This window comes from Equus przewalskii, chromosome 19 (assembly GCF_037783145.1).
Source record: "Equus przewalskii isolate Varuska chromosome 19, EquPr2, whole genome shotgun sequence".
In the NCBI taxonomy this organism is placed as follows: Eukaryota; Metazoa; Chordata; class Mammalia; order Perissodactyla; family Equidae; genus Equus; species Equus przewalskii.
This window is the reverse complement of record NC_091849.1, coordinates 42,878,423-42,894,994: the sequence shown is the minus strand read 5'-3', so window position 1 is coordinate 42,894,994 and position 16,572 is coordinate 42,878,423. Positions and strand designations below refer to the sequence as shown.

Here is a 16,572-nt window from a genome sequence, read left to right as displayed (position 1 = left end):
TGAAATTTAAGAAAATAATATTTAGACTTTACAAAAAAATCTGCAGGCGTGGCCCCCTCTACAGCATGAAGGGCAAGTCTATGTTCTTCTCACCGGTGCCCACGTAGATGTAGCCACAGTTCTTGGTGCGGGGAGCGTGGAAGAAGGTAAGGCCTGGCCAGAGCAGGCTGCGCAGGACCACCAGGGCATTGCCCCTCTCCATCTGGATGCTCCAGGACCCTGGGAGGAGGCGGGCAGGAGGCAAGGCCTGGGTGCTCTGGAGCCGGAGCTCTGCTGGGTGTGCAGAGGCCCCCAGCGCCTTGGGCAACCAAGCCCGGGTGCTAAGGTTCCACTGGGAAAAGGGAAGACAATTTAATTATCCCGACGCTTTACTCCTCCTGATTGCCTTTTAGCCATTTCACTGCTCATTAAAACCACTTCCAGAGGGAGGGCAAAGGAAATGAAAAGAGGTGAAACTCAAACCAGTCCGTTTTGTTTCTGTCAGCAAATCTAGTTAAGGGTTGAGTGGGGGAGGAAGCTGAATCCACAGGCCAAGGGGAGTTGGGGCCAGACTAGGGGAGACTTCAGGCTCCCGCACCCTGTACCAGGGGTAATCACAGTGACCTTCCGTCCTAGTGCCATTTGTCCTGCTTGCCATTCTGCTCTCTCTTCCCCAGTCCCAGAAGCCTCTGCTCTGAAATGGAGTAGACCTGACCAGGGGCTCACACGGAAGTTTGGCCGTTTCAGGTTTCCCAGCTCAATAGCCCTCTCTGGCAGCTGGTAGACTGGGAGCCGTCCTGGCAGGAGGGGACTTGAGCTGCAGCTAATGAGCCTTTGTCTGTCCTGGGTTCTACCCTGCAGTGTGCTCCCCAGACGAGCAGCCCAGCCTGGGGCTAGGTTGTGCAGCCACGAGGACTTGGTGGGAAGGGCCTGATCCAGCTCCAGAACCAAGGGAGGGAGCCGCTGTGTGGGAGGAAGGAGCCTGGGAAAATCGCCTCTGGATGCAGATCTGGAGCTTCTATTCCCCTGCGCACTGAGGCCTCTCCCCAGCCCAGCCGCAGCTCTGCTCCAGGCCCTGCCAGAAAGGCAAATGCTTTGAAGGTTTTGGTGTTAGACCAGCCAGCGATGGACTGAGAGCTGCACTGAGGCCTTCATCGGCTGCCAGCTCAGCCCGGCTGCTTGGCTCCTGCTGCCCCAGCTTCCCCCAGGCCTCCTCCAGCCATGGCCCACCCTGGTCACTCCACACCCAGCAGCCTCACAGCTAGTCTCCACCCACTGGGGGCCACCCTGCATCCGAGAGACTTGACCACCAGGAACCCCTGGCCTTGATGGAGCTCCGCCCTGCTCAGGGTGCCGTCACCTGCCCAGGTCCAAGCCAGAGCTTTCTGGGTGCATGTAGATCAGCTGGCCCTGGCCTGCTTACGGAGAGGCTGGCTTGGAGCCCATCTCAGCACTCTGCAGTGGCCTGCACCATGTGCCACCACCCATGCATGAGATGATGAAGCAGAAGCCCCAGTGTGGGCTTGGTTCCACTCCCCCAGGCCCACACAGTGCCAGCCAGACAACATAAAGAGGAAAGAAGAGTGTCCCTGGGTTAGAGGTCTGGGTGGGGCGCTGCCTAAAAGGGGGGTGCCTTTCCTGGCCAGAGAAGGAGGAGTATTTCCCCTGGCTCCTAGAACTTTCTTCTCTGGACACCTGAGGTCCTCCACCTCCCAGACCTGCCCTCAGAGTTCTAGAGGCCCAGGTCTGTTGCTTTCATAGTCACTCATTCTAGAAAACAGATTGCCTAGGGGTAATGGGAGTGGAGGGTGAGAGAACGCAGTGTTCCCAGTGTACCGCATTCAGACCCTTGGCCTGAAGCACAGACCCCAGGAAGGGGCATTCCCTAACACACCTTGGTTACCCCCTCCAGTGCCCAGAGCATTGTCTGGGGACAGTCCCTCCCTGCCCTTGGTCACATAGCTCCTTTGAACTGAGAAAAGTCAGGCTCTGCCTCACTCCTCTTTGCCCACCCGGAGACAGCAGCTTGCAGCCCGCCTGGGCCAAATGCTGTTCTGGAGAAATGGAGTCCTGGAGTCCCCCAACTAGACCACTCATCAGGTCACTGTCACTAGCACCTTGGCACACCGTGGCCAAGGGCTGGGTCCTGACCCCTCATACCAGCCTGCCCACCTAGGGTTTGGCTACCTCTTGCCTCCACTGGATGAGGGGGCCCAGGCTCATCAGCAGGGACTTCCCCCTCATCCCAGCCCCAGAGAGCAAGAAGAAACTGTCAGGGATGCTAGAGAAATACAGTGATCCCCCCCACCAGGGCAGGGGGTCAGTGCCAAGCAGGCCGAAGGGTGCTGGCAGAGCACACAAGTGGCATGTGAGGGGCAGGCCAGCCAACAACACTGCCTCCCTCCCTCCCGTGCATTCCTGTCACACTCCTGTCCTCCTCTCCTTGTCCCTGGCTCAGCTGGTTGCCCAGGAAACACATAGGCTCCCAACGTGCCAGGAGTCACGTAGCATCTACCTGAGGACCCAGGCACTTGCTGTCACCTTCACCCACTTTTCTTATTGCAACTGCCAGAAAGGCTTGGGCCCAGCCAGCTGCCACCGCCTCCTCTCAGACTCCAGGGGAAGCAGCCTCCTGCAGCCCTGATGTTTTCAGTTCTTAGCCCAGAGGCTAAGTCGCCCCAAACCTCCCCTCCTGCCCCCTGGCAGTCAGTCTTCTCCACAAGCTGTCTTTTGAGGATGTGGTGGGGAACAAGCTGGTAAATTAGGAATAGGGCCTTTTGCAATCAGCAGGAAGTCCTCCTGGGTTTCCTGGGCCTTGGGGTCTCACCCACCTTGCTAGTCTGGAAACCTCAGGCCAGAGTATGCTTATCATAATTGCGTTGCCCTGCCCTCCAGGAAGAAAGGCAGCAAAGCTCTGAGATTAAGTTTGAAGGCGGAGTGGGCCAGGCTGGGGATCAGCGGGCAGCAGATAGTTGAAACCCTCTCCTCAGACCAGTACCACACAACTGGTCACACCACAGAAATGGCGTCAGTCCCTTCTCAGAGCAGCCACTCCCCCCACACCAGGGCCACAAGGTAAGGTCACACCCCCTAGAGGCTGGTGGGGGTGGGGCGAGAGGCAGAAGAGGGCCCTGTCTAATTGATGGGCAAGGCCAGGCACCCTGGTCCAGGCTGAGCACCTGTCAGCCAGGCTTCCAAGGAACTTGGTGGGAGGAGCCACCTGCACAGACCCACAAGATCCTGGGCACCATGTTCCCCACCACTCCAGTGCTCCTGTCTCCCCTGTCCCCCGTCCTCTCCCCAACCATCACCACCACTAGCACCTTTTAAAGGCTGCTTTCTAGGCAGGGAGGCCCCTTGCTGCCCTCTGCTGCCTGAACTGGGCCTTGCTGCTGAGAGCTCCACCCCACTTGTGTGCTGGAACCCCAGAGGCCCTGTGCCTGGCACTTCCTGAGATCTGCCAGCTCCAGCCCAGGGTGGAGCAAGGATGGGAGCCCTGCCCTCCACCCCTCACGCTCTGCTTCCCTCTCGGCTCTGCCTGCCCCTCGCTGCTTCCCAGGACACCAGGGACTTTGTTTGTGAGGCACCTTCTATTTTACATTTCCACTTCCCATCCTCTGTTTCATTTGATCTTCCCAGACGTCTGTGAGGCAAGGACAGTATCTGTCTTGTTCACGACGGCATCCCCAGTGCCTGGCACATAGTGGCTGCTCAGTGGCTATTTGCTGATGGAGTGAAAGGTTAAGGAGCATCGAGTGGCAGAGTACTACCTAGAAATCTGGCCTCCTGACCTGGTGCTCCATCTGTCTCACCTGGCTGCAGCCCACGCTCAGAGAACTCTTAACTGGTGCCCTGCATCCACCAGGAGTATGGTTCTTCCCCCAAAGCTACCCACTCCCACGAAACTCGGCTGACCCCAGGACATGGCAGGACAGCTCAGGAGGGTATTAGTGGCCCCAGGCGACATCCCTCCCTATCCTCAGCCAAGGCTGGCCCAGGGACAAACTGCTGAGCAACTGCCTACCTCCATGGGCACAGAGAGCAGGAGTCCCAGGGATAGGGAAACCTAAATCGTACCTGCTCACAGGTGACATGACGTCCCCCTGAGCAGTTGCCTCTGACCCAGAAAGGAAACAATGATCTACCTGGGCAGAAAACAGCTGCCAAATTCCATCTCTCCAACCAGTGCTGGTGTCCCAAGGATTTTCACCCCACTTAGGCCAGCCCATTCAGGCTGCCATTCAGGCTACTGTCTGCCTCCCAGCGCTCCTGCTTTCACTGGGAGATAAGGAAGGGAGTCTGGAAGCAAAATCAGAGTGTCTGCTCTCCCCCGACCATCCACACCTCCACCCTCACACCATGGGCCCTCCAAGCAATCATGTGAAAAAGCTCGGCCTGACTTCCTGGAGGCTTTTTGGTGGTGGCTCTGGAAGGAAGGGGGCTGGAGGCCCAAAACATGTAAGGTTTCCCAAGGTCAGGCCAGGAGCATCCCTCCCCTTGGGCCCACATGCATAGGAGATGGCAGAAGCCCTCAGCTCCCAAGGCTTCAGCGCTGAGGACAAAGCAACACGCTGGGGTGAACCGCGATACGAACGTCAGCTAATCCTTGAGCCCTGAGGCCCACCATTAGGGCAAGAAGTCTGGGGCCTCAGGCCAATGAAACTCACCCACCTCCCTGGCCCAGATCCTGTACCTCCCAGCGGCCTGATGAATTTACTTGCCGACTAGACACATCAGTGTGGCCCCAGCATCCTTTGGGAAAACCCTAAAGCTCCATATCTTACATCGCTGCTGCAGAGAGAGCTGCCTCTTGCGTCCCCTTTATTCCAAATGGCAAGGCTGATGGGGCTAAGGGGGTTCCCTTAGGGAGACTTTGCTGGGCCCCCACATCCCATCTAGCCCTGGCTTTAGTCTGGCCCCCTCCTTGCCTCTCACACTGCAAGGGAAAAAGGCACTCTTATGTCAGCCCCCCTAATCCCCCAGCACTGTGGAGGGAAGGCCTTATCCACCCACCTTGGAGCATCCAGCTGCGTGTGAGAAGGCTCAGAAGTCAGCACCAAGCAGAGCTGTCCAGCCACACCCTGAATCAAGGAGGCAAGGCTGCTGCCCCCGGATTAGGGACAGTAAGAGGACTTTTCCCAGCCCACCACTCAGGCCCTGGCATTGGGTCCCACCACCAGAGGGTTCCTGGCTACCTTTATCAACCGGGGATGTGCAGCCCCCTCTGGCTCCTGGCCAGGCTGGGAGCACAGAGTTGGATGAGATAACAGGAGTCTGGAAAGTATGTCTGATGGGTGAGAAATGCCCAACCCCTATAAACCTTCTGTATTTCCCCCACGGGTCCAGGAGCCCCTTTCTATGCTCAGGTAGGCTTGACTCGGGTGCCCCCTTGTGGCGGAGGCCAGAATAGCCATTCCTTCCTGGCACCCCTGACCCGCTCAGGACCCATCACTGGCCCCCAGGACACTGCAGTAGCCCTGAAGTGGCCTCCAGACGCCTGGCTTGCTCCTCCTCCATCCATCCGAGCACCACTGCTTTATTATCACAGACCTTCTCACAGGCCACCAGATGTTCCTACTGCCTTGGTCTAGGCCTCCTGCACCTTGGCCTTCTAGGCCCTCCTAGGCCTGCCCAACCCACCTCTAAGGTCTTTTTGCCACTAAAAATAATATGAATAATAATTATTAATCTTTATTTGAGTCCTTACTATGTGTTAGGCACTGTTATAAGCATTTTGTATACGTGTTAACTCATTTAATTCTCATAACAACCCAGTGAGGTAGAAAATATCATTCTTCCCCTTTTAGAAGTGAAGAAATTGAGGCACAAGGAAGTTGAGGGACTTGCCCAAGATCACACAGCTAGTAAGTGGCAGATTCAGAATTCAAACCCAGGCTAATTCCAGAGCACTGGCCTTTAACCACCTCTGCAATTGCACTCCTAAGTTCCAGTCCAGCTGGGTTGCTGGTTGCTCCTCAGAGGTGTTCCGCTAGGGGAAAGGCTGATTGTTGTCCTGCTGTCCCCATCGTCCACTTAAAAGGAAACACCATCTACTTGACACCACAGTTCATGCCAGAGCCCTGGAGTCTAGCACTCGAACACTTACTGTGTCCTTGGCTTTAACTCTCTGAGCCTCTGTTTCTTCATCTGTAAAATGGGGATAATAATTGTATCTACCTCATAGGTTGGCTGTGAAGGTTAAAATGAAGTAAGTCATGGAGAGAGTTGAGTACAGTGCCTGGCACACAATAAGCAGCATCATTGCTTCTATGAGTTATTATCATTATCATTGTCATTGTCATCATCAACAATAGACCCCTCCAGTTCTCAGAACATCTTTGCATGAGGAGGGGAAGAAGCAAAGGCCTTGAGTCAGGGCCTTGGGTCTGGCCCTCAATTTCCCAAAGCCTGGCACCTTCCTGGGGTACAGCAGCCAAGCAAGAGCCTCTTCCTAGGACAGTCTCTTCTCTATTGGCGAGGCTCAGGGGAAAGAAATGGGGTCTCTGTGACCCCACCACCAACTGCTGGTGTGTGCCTGGGCCAGGTGGGCCCTGAAGCACAGGAAAGCCTCTGAAGCTGTATGTTTGAAGATTAAAAAGTACCACACACATAGCAGGAAGCAAATGTGCAGAATTCATTTCCTTAGCAAGTCAGTCAGCACCCACTCACTGAGCACCAGCTATGTGCCAAGCACTGGATCTAACCCCAAAACTAACAGTTGAGATGTATGTACGGCTACTATCTTCAGGGGTGTTTTCAGAGATGTTTGGGGGAAGATTCCTAACCTGCCTCCATTCGTGATTGATATGAACATCAAAAGAGACACTGAGAGACTTCCTGTCTCTGGAAGCATATGGAAGACAATCCTTCCTTTAGTCTGCACACATTTACCAACTATGAGCTGAGCCCTATATGGGCCCTGGGAAGCCCCACCCTCAAGGACCTACAGTGAACCACCAATTCCTACCCCGGCCATTGCTTCCACTCTCAGAGAAGAACAGCAGGTGGCATGGCCCACTGCTCTGACCTGGGTGCAGATTCAATGTCCTCAAAGTAATAGGCTTACCTTTGGGGATGTCATGCTCCAAGGAATCCAAGAAGTCCAGGGAGGGGTCCAGGTCAGCCTTCTCAAGCAAGGTCTTGTTCTTCAGCTCAACAGGCTCCCTGAAGTGGAAGTAGGAACTGAGCTTCTTGGCTTGGGACAAAGACAGTCCTAAAAAGAGATGGCAGGTAGGAAGGGATGGTCAGCCCCAAACCCCAAAGCCCCCTTTCTCTATGCATAGGGACCATATGGAGGGGCTTGCAAAGGACTCAGTCAACTACTGACAGAGAACTGAAGGGAGAAAAGGCAGTAGTGTTCCCTCAGCCCAAACTTGGCCCAGATCCTACAATGAGGAGAGACCAAAGAGGAGGAAGGTGGAAAAAGGCAAGGAACCCAGACCCATGCAAAGCCCTGGGACCCAGACAGCCAAATGCTCTCCCAACCTCAGGCAGAAAAGAGTCGGGGTCCATGCCAACCACCCATGCCAGGCCATTGGGCCATGCTCCCAAGTGATGTGGCCACACCTATTCCTTCTCTGAGGAAGTGGGCAGGTTTCCCTCAACTCTCAGACATGTGTCCAAACTATGTTTGGGAAGAGATGCCCTCCTGCCCTTGAGAGAGGCCCCAGAGAACTCACCTTCAAAGGTCCGATTGACATGGACGGGTCCAAAAGGAGTCTTAAAGAGGGCACCACGGGGAATGACAGACACAGCCTTGTCAATCTGGTCAATGATGGACACCAAGCGGGTCTCTTCCTTGATCTGGACCTGAGGAGACAGGAGATGCAAGACATCCTGCCAGGGTGCTGGTGCCCACTCACCCGTGGTCCAAGGGCCCTCTGCATAACCATCTGTTCTGGGTCACCACAGTGTAGATGCCAGGTCCATGGAAAATCACTGGCTAGGCAAGCCCTCACTTTCCCTCTTGTCAAGTTTTCTTTCTTTCTTTTTTAAATTGGTAATCCATACTGGTGGTACAATATTTAAAACTACAAAAAAACAGTCTCTGTCACCCCATCTCTGGTGCCCTAATTGCCCTCACTGAGGATAACCACTATTAATAGTTTCTTTTGTATCCTCCCAGGACAATACCATCCTATCACCATATTTAAATGTTGCTTATTTTGCCTTTTTAAAATACAAAAGCAGTCCTGCTTACTGTAGAATATTTCGGTAATACAGAAATATTTTAAATATGCTTAAGAAAATGAGAACCACTCATAATCCCATCTCCTAAAGATAATCACTGATAGCATATTAGTATACTTCCTTCTATTCTTTTTTTCTATGTGTATATTTAAAGCAAAATTTTATATAGTTTCACATCCTGCTCTTTGACTTAATACTATTTCTCCTCATCACACCATATTATAACATCTTGATGCAGATGAAATTTGGTGACAATCAATATCAAGGGCAAACCTGAACTAAAGGACTTCAAAAAGCTGTTTGGGAAAAAGCATCGCTTGACAGGGAAAACATGTCACCAGGAGTCCCTAGAGTCACTCGGCCACTGATTTCCCATGGGCAGCCCACCGGGATTGTTTACAAAGGAAGAGATGGAAACTATTACTTAATAAGCGCCCAGGCCAGGGTCCTTAATCTCATTTAATCTGCACAAGCCTGCAAAGTAAATATAATTATCCCAATTTTACAGAAAATAAAACTGAAGGCAAGTTAAGTTTGTCCAGTGTGGGGGGCTGGGGGGTGCAGCCGAGGCATCGCAGACCTAGACCCAGACTTTTGGCATCACCCAGGCTCAGGAGCAGAGGCTGGGTTTTGAATTCCAGGTTTGTCTAGTTTCAAAACTTGGGCTCTTTACTTTTTGATCTAGCAATTCCATTTCTAGGAATTGATCCTTCAGATAGACTGCACGCATTGGAAATGATGTCTGTGCAAGGTCCTTCCTTGTGGCACTGCCTGTCAGAGCTAAAATGTGGAAACCTACATTTCCACGAATAAGACACTGGTTAAATTACGGTACATTCACACAATGGTAGAAAGAATGGGAGGCCCTTTAAGGTACTGAGAAAGAAAGACCTTCAAAATGTATTGTTAGGTGAAAAAAGCAAGGTGAAGACTATATGCATAACATGCTGCCATTTGTTTTGGGGTTTTTTAAGATAAAAAGAGGGGCCAGCTTGGTGGCATGGTGGTTAAGTTCATGTGCTCCTCTTTGGTGGCCCAGGGTTTGCAGGTTTGGATCCTGAATGTGGACCCCACACACTGCTCATCAAGCCATGCTGTGGCAGCATCTCACACACAAAATAGAGGAAGATTGGCAACAGATGTTATGTCAGGGACAGTCTTCCTGACACACACACAAAAAGTTTTAGGGTCTGGCCTGGTGGTGTAGTGGTTAAGTTTGTGAGCTCCACTTCAACTGCCCGGGGTTCACAGGTTCAGATCCCGGGCGAGGACCTAGCACTGCTAGTCAAGCCATGCTTGTGGCGGCATCCAACATAAAATAGAAGAAGACTGGCAAAAGATGTTAGCTCAGGGCCAATCTTCATCACAAAAAAAAAAATAGAGACTACAGTCATGAGCTGCATAATGACGTTTCAGTCAATGACAGACCGCGTATATGACAATGGTCTTATAAGATTAGTACTATTAGCTTAGGTGCATAGTAGGCTATACTATCTAGGTTTGTGTAAGTGCACTCTGTGACATTCGCACAATGATGACATTGTGTAATGACCCATTTTTCAAAACGTATTCCCATTGTTAACCGACTCATAACTGTATGTAGAGGTAAGACATTTGCTGAGGTTTGTATTCGCATCAAATGTCTCTGGAAGCAGAGCTTCTCACACCTGAATGTGTATTCCAGTCCCCTGGGAATGTGTTAAAATGCAGATGCTGATGTTGCCCAATTATTCTGCATTTCTAACTCCTAGGGCATCATGATGCTTCTGATCCAGATTGCACTTTGAGTAGCAAGATTTGGACACAACACACACTCAAAAAGGTTACATTAATGTCCCTCAGAAAGAGGAGCTGGGTGACAGGTGGACATGGATGGGAGGCAAACTTTACTATATTCCTTTTTGTACCTTTGACTTTCAAACCATGTATTATCTAGTAAGATAAAAATTGATACAAAAATATAAGAGCGTGTACACATTCGCTTACCCTAGAGCACAGCACAGACCCTTTCTTCCAGCCCCTGCCCCAGAGCCAGGCTCCGCCCACCCACTCTCCACCCTCTCACTCAGGACCTGTATGTCATGTTTTGCCGCCAGAGTTTCTCTTGGGCTGGGTTTGGCCCAGGCCCTCTTCTTTCAGCCCCTCCTCCTCTCGTCGTCACTCACCACTACTTCTTCTTCAAAGACCTTCTCGCCGTCGTTCACCTTCTGCAGCTCAGTGTGCTCATACTCATGCGAGGGGTCCCCCGTGAAGCGGCCCTTCACCACGGATGTCTGCACCATCATCTCGTCTGTGGCAGGGGGCAGGAGGCTCCACTCCATGCAGTTCAGGCTGCCGACAACATCTGCATCACCCCAGATTCCAACTCCCCCTCTCCCTCAGGCTCCCGCCACTGCCCCTTCTCCAGAGGGGTGAGGCCCAAGAAAAGCTGTTGGGAGTCACACTTTTCCCCTTAGGACCCCAAAGTGCCTGTGGTGCACCCCACCCCCATATGTGATGCAAATGCAATTTTATTTTTTAAAAGATCACAAAAGCTTCACATATGGGGGCCAGCCAGGTGGCTCAGCGGTTAAGTGCACACATTCTGCTTTGGCGGCCCGGGGTTCACCAGTTCAAATCCCGGGTGCGGACATGGCACCGCTTGGTAAGCCATGCTGTGGTAGGCGTCCCACATATAAAGCAGAGGAATATGGGCACGGATGTTAGCTCAGGGCCAGTCTTCCTCAGCAAAAAGAGGAGGATTGGCAGCAGATGTTAGCTCAGGGCTAATCTTCCTCAAAAAAAAAAAAAAAAAAACTTCACATATGCCGAAATTCCAAGAGCTTCTTCCTAGATTTCTAGACTGTGAGATTCCAGATGAGTTTGTGGAAGCTGAACTTCCCTTATTTGCAGGTGTCTCCGCTTTGGTGGGCCCCAGATTCGTGCTCCACCTGCCTACTGAGCCAGCAGCACAGCCATCTTCCGCCATTGCTCAGGAAAGCCCAGCCCAGGCTCAGGACCTCCCGTCCTCTGAGGTCTTCAGGAGCACTGGCCAGCCCAGTCCTTCTTTCTCACTTCCCACCGGAGAGGGCCTCTCACTCCTCTCTAATCCACTCAGGGCCTGTGTCCCCAGCCTGGTCTCTGCTCATCTTCCTGCCCTTTATTCTCCACTGGCTCCTTCTCAACATAAAAACAACTCAGCTTTCTAAAACAACAGCCCTCAAATCCATGCTTCTCTAGAAAATGCCCTTTTCCTGTCCCTCCCTCCTCTTCCAGAACTCTGCGCAACAATTTCAGAACAATAATTTGCCCCGCGGGAGCCCTTCCGCCCCCTTGCTTTCACTCTTTGCCCACTGCACAGTGATTTCTGCACCCCCCACCCCTAGAGACCGCTTAGGAGAAAGTGTGATCCATGGGACCTAAAAGGCAACAAATGCATTTCCATTTCTATTTCCTCTCACATCTCCCTTCTCCCTCCTCCAGTGTCCTAAGTATTTCCAGGGATCTGTTCCCACCCGGCTTTTCTCTCTGCAGTCTCACCCACCTGACTCAGCTACTCACTCACAGCTACTGCCTAGTTGGTATCCAGAATCCAACCACCTCCACTGCTTCCCTCCTGGTCCAAGCTACCGTTTCCTCTTGCCTGGATATTGCAGTAGCCTCCTAACCAGTCTCCCCACCTCCATACCTGCTCCCCTTTCAGTCTAGTTCCCACCCAACTGTTAAAACCTAAGCCAGACCATGTCTCTGTGCAGAAACTTCCAGTGACTTCCCATTAAGCCAACTCTTCACAATGCTCCACAAAGCCCTGCATGATGGTCTTCAGTCCCTTACCTCTCTGACCTCATATCCGACAATGCTCCCCCTCACTCACTCCTCTCCAGCCACACTACCCTCTATGGGGTTCCACAAACACCCTAAGCACATGTCTGCCTCAGGGCCTTTGCACTTGCCTGGAATTCTCTTCTCTCAGATAAACACAGAGCTCACTCTCTCAGTTGCCTCTGGTCTCCTCTCAATGGTTACTTTATCAGAGAGGCCATCCTTGACCACCAAATAGTGCCCCATCCTGTGTTCTCTCTCCCTCCTAGCACACCAGCTGACATGTAATATGTGTGTGTGTATTTATTGTCTGTTTCTCCTCCCCTTACACACATACTACAATGTAAGCTTCATGAAGACAAGGACTGTGTCTCATTTACCATTGAATTCCTGGTGCCTAGCACATGCCTGGCACATAGTAGGTGCTGAAGAAATAAAAACTTATGGGGAAAAATGGAGTGCCACATCTCTATCTTCAGTCCAAATGTTTCTTCTGGACTACTCAGCTGTACTTTAACATGCCTCCTTACCAACCCCTCAGGCACCTCACACCAAATTCCCTAGGTCTTCCCTGGCCCTACTCCCCGAATCCTCTCACGGTGAGTGGCGTGAGCGCCTGCCCAGCTGCCTAAGCTGGGAGGAGGGGTCAACCTCGACCTCTTCTTCACCTTCTGCCCGTTCAGACAGTCACGAGTCCTTCCAGGTCTACCCGTTAGATCTTTCCAACCTATCCCCTCCCCTCCGTTCCTTCAGCTACCTCTTCCTTTCAGACCCCTTCATCTGGACACTGCAACAGACTCCTAAATGCTCGCCCACTGCCAGGCCATCTTGCCCACTGAGATCTGAGCAGGCTCTTCTTGTTTAAATCCCTCGATGGCTCCCCACAACCTATGGACAAAATTCAACCCCATCGGCCTCCATCCAGCTCTACATAACACCCTCGGCTGCCATTGTTATGTCTACCTACCTACTGTTCTCCCAAACACACCCAGCCCGCTCCAGCCAACAAGTGTGCAGAACTGTTCCCCCTAACTGGCATGCCTTTCCCCACACCTTTCTGGAGAACTCCTCCTCATCTTTCAGATCTCAACGAAGTTACTCCCTTAGTAACCTTATTTAATTCCTCTCTAGGAGAATGCCCTGCCTTGGTCCCCCTTAGTATACACCTCTGTTCTAGTTTTAACACATTTTTGCTGAAATTACTGGGTTACCCATCGGTCTCCCTCCCAAGATGTGAATACCTTGGAGACAGGGGTGAGTCTTAGCCATCTTTGTAAGCAAAGTCTAGCACAGAATGTGTCCAACCAACATTGGATTGATGCATGGATAGATAAATGAAGTCTCCAATTCTGTGGTCTGAATGGATTGCTTTGTAAGGCACTGAGCTCCCCACCATCGCTGGAGGTGGTCAAAAAGAGGCAGGATGGTCCTGCGTGGTAGTGTCCAGGGAATTTTTCCCAGTTCTACATCCCTTCTCTCCCATTCCGTATTCTTTCACTGCTTCCTAGAGCGCCTCCTGCCGTGAGCCAACAGCCAACAACAACTCCATTGACGATGCTTCTGGACCCACTTCCAAACAGCACCACACCACCCCCACCCCCGGGGCTTCTGACCCTCCTCCAAACTGAGCTCTTCGGAATGCCAGCCCCCGCACTGGCTGGCACCTGGCTTCTACTCCAGGTCGCCATTCTCCAGGAACTTTCACCTTTCTCCGCCTCTGTTCTTGGCGGCGCCTCTGTTATAAACCCACTGGCCTCTAAATTTCCCTTGCACTCCCCCCACCCCTTGCCTAGAGCCCGTCCTCCCAGGGCCCCGCCCTCTTGGACATCGCCCACCACTTCCCCAGCGCCTCAGACTCTGCTCTGTGCTCAGGTCCCCTTTAATCCTCAACCGTCTCGTTCCGTCCCGGGCCCCGCCCCTCAGCCCTTCCCCATTCCCTCCTCCTCGGACCCAGTCCAGCCGCGTCCTCCACCGCGTAGGCCCCGCCCCTCCCGGCCCCCTCTGGCCCTCCCTTCAGCATCCCGCGGCGGCCTCGGCCCACCCGGGCGCTGCCTCCACCTGTAGAGTGTCTTGCGCGGTGCGAGCTGGTCCTCACTCAGGCCCTGCGCGATGTAGTAATCGGCGACGAGGCCGAGGATGCGGCCCCAGAAGAGGACCCGATCGTAGCGGTAGTCGCGCTTAACCAGCATCAGGGAAGTGAGCAGTGAGGCCCGACGGTCCGGACTGAGGCCCTGCCCACTGCCGGACGCCAGCTCCAGCGACAGCAGGAGGCTCTCGGCGTCCATCGCCCCGGCGGCTCAGCTCAACGCCCGCCAGGTTGCTAGGAGAAGCCGTGTCCGTGGAGACCCGAAGCTCCGCCCTCCCGGCAGGTGGGCAGCAGGATTCCACCCGCCTGACGGCCTGCGGCCCAGCCCTCTCAGAGCCTCCGGCCGGCCCTTCTCCCTACCCTGCTCTTCGGAAAAGCCTGGGCGTACGTACACTAGTTCCCCTCTTCCTTTGCGGAGTTGGAAGCAGATTTGTTCAGTTGTCACAGCAACAGCCCGGTTTCCCTTAACCCTGGATTCCAACCCAGGCCAATTCCCAGGGTATAGTAGTCCTCCCTTATCTGTGGGGGACACGTTCCAAGACCCCCAGTGGATGCCTGAAACCCTGGAGAGTAAGGAACCCTATACATATTACGATTTTTCATATACATACATACCTATCATAAAGTTTTATAAATTAGGCACAGTGAGATTAACAACTTAATAGAACAATTATAACAATATACTGTAATAAAAGTTATGTAAATATGCCATCTCTCTCAAAACATCTTATGGTACTGTACCCATCCTTATGATGATGTGAGATGATAAAATGCCTACATGATGAAATGAAGGGAGGAGAAAGAGGAGGGCATTGTGAAGTAGCGTTAGGCTACTACTGACCTAACGACAAATTCACCTGCTTTGCGGTTGACCGTTGGGGATAATTGAAACAGTGGAAAGCAAAACTGCGAATAAGGGGAAACTACTGTATTTTGCTTCTCCTGAGCCCTTCCACATAGTCGACATTTATTGAGTCCTCACTTTATATGCAGTGACACTAGCTGTATTATTTCACTCCAGTTGTGTCCCTTATTGGCCTCAGAATGATCTGTGAAGAAAAGAATTTGAGATCTTCTTGGCTCTAAAAGTCTAGCATTCTAAGAAAATTCATTCCCCCCAAATCCAGGTCTTACAGAATGGGGTCCATGCATTCCATTCTCTTCAATCTTCACCAGATGTCCCTTCATTTACCCCTCCCATAGGACTATTCCACCTAAGCGGCAAGTGGAGACCTAGGCAGTGGGGCAAGGAATAGGGCCACACCTTGGGAAAGCAGGGTGCGAAGAGGGGTACAAAAAGGATGACATTTACAGACTACACTGTCCCATCAACCACCACCTACATTTCCCTACCTTGGGCCCCACAACCATTGCTTTTAGGCCCAAATGGTAGCAACAAATGAAAGCCCAGACCCCACTGCAGCTGGGGCACTTCACTGCCTGGGCTAGAGATCACTTCTTCACACCTACCTCTGGAGGCCCCAGCCAAGGCAAACTGATCAACAGCCGCCTCAGCAAGCTTGCTGTCAGGGAAGGAGATGGGAGTTATTGTTCATACTATTAACTAACTGATCTTTTAATTTCTGGATTCCTTTGGTGAGGACTCATGAAATCACAATGACCTGGGGCCCAACGCTAACAGAGAACTAAATGTCCTAAATTACCAAGATAATTACCTTGCTTTGATTGTCTAGGCGTTGTTTACGAAGGCTTTTAAAATTAGTATTTGAGGGAGCCAACTTGGCTTAATATGTCTTCCAACTCAAACAATTTATAACTCTCTCGTTCCAATCAGACCTCTCAGCCTGTCCCTTCCCAAGTGGGAGATAGGGCCCTATTCCTCCTCTGTAAGGTAATATCAGACAGAAAAACAGCCGAAATTCTAGCTGACAGAATATTCTTTAAGTGGTCATGCACAGAAAAGAACCCAAACCTTTTGTTTTCACTGATTCCATATTTACTCAGCACCTTTTAATGGCAGGTTCCATGTCAGGAACCATAACCTGAAGCCAGAGAGGGGGATCATGCAGCTGTCCCATGCTGCCACCTTCGGCAGAGTTGCATTATTTCAGAGTAAAACCACACAGGGTGTACAGCATAGTGTGAAGCACTCAGCCTCAGGAGATGGGTTTGAATCCAGGTTTCACCACTCAGGCAAGCTATTCAGTCTCCCCAAGCCTCATCTACAAAGCAGGGACAATATGTACTTTGTAAGGTTGTTAGATTTGATAATGTAGTTAAAGTGCTTAAAACATAGTATAAAATATAAACTATTTTTTATGTTTTCTGAACAAAACACAAAACATATTCATTCCTTTTTTTTTGCTGAGGAAGATTTGCCCTGAGCTAACATCTGTTGCCAATCCTCCTCTTTCTGCTTGAGAAAGATTCGCCCTGAATCTTTCTAACATATGTGCCAATCTTCCTCTATTTAGTATGTGGGTTGCCACCACAGCATGGCTGCCGATGAGTGGTGTAGGTCCGTGTCCAGGAACCGAACCTGGGCTGCCAAAGTG

General features: G+C 51.8%; 1 protein-coding gene across 10 annotated transcripts in view; it reads right to left on the bottom strand.

The window, feature by feature from the left end:
- RSPH9 (radial spoke head component 9) overlaps window positions 1-16,572 on the bottom strand; it is an 89,761-nt gene that overhangs the window by 71,957 nt on the left and 1,232 nt on the right. For 2 of the 10 annotated variants that reach the window (XM_070584712.1, XM_008515763.2), the window contains exons 1-4: window positions 14,029-14,470; window positions 10,335-10,500; window positions 7,659-7,788; window positions 7,046-7,192 (exon numbers count right to left, since the gene is read on the bottom strand). In XM_070584712.1, coding sequence (XP_070440813.1) covers window positions 7,046-7,192; window positions 7,659-7,788; window positions 10,335-10,500; window positions 14,029-14,255 — 670 coding nt within the window. In that variant the 5' untranslated portion in view covers window positions 14,256-14,470. Of the gene's footprint in view, window positions 332-4,124; window positions 4,279-4,878; window positions 5,061-7,045; window positions 7,193-7,658; window positions 7,789-10,334; window positions 10,501-14,028; window positions 14,816-16,572 lie in introns of those variants that run through there. The other 8 variants (XR_011529764.1, XR_011529765.1, XR_011529766.1 and 5 more) reach the window with 8 other exon arrangements.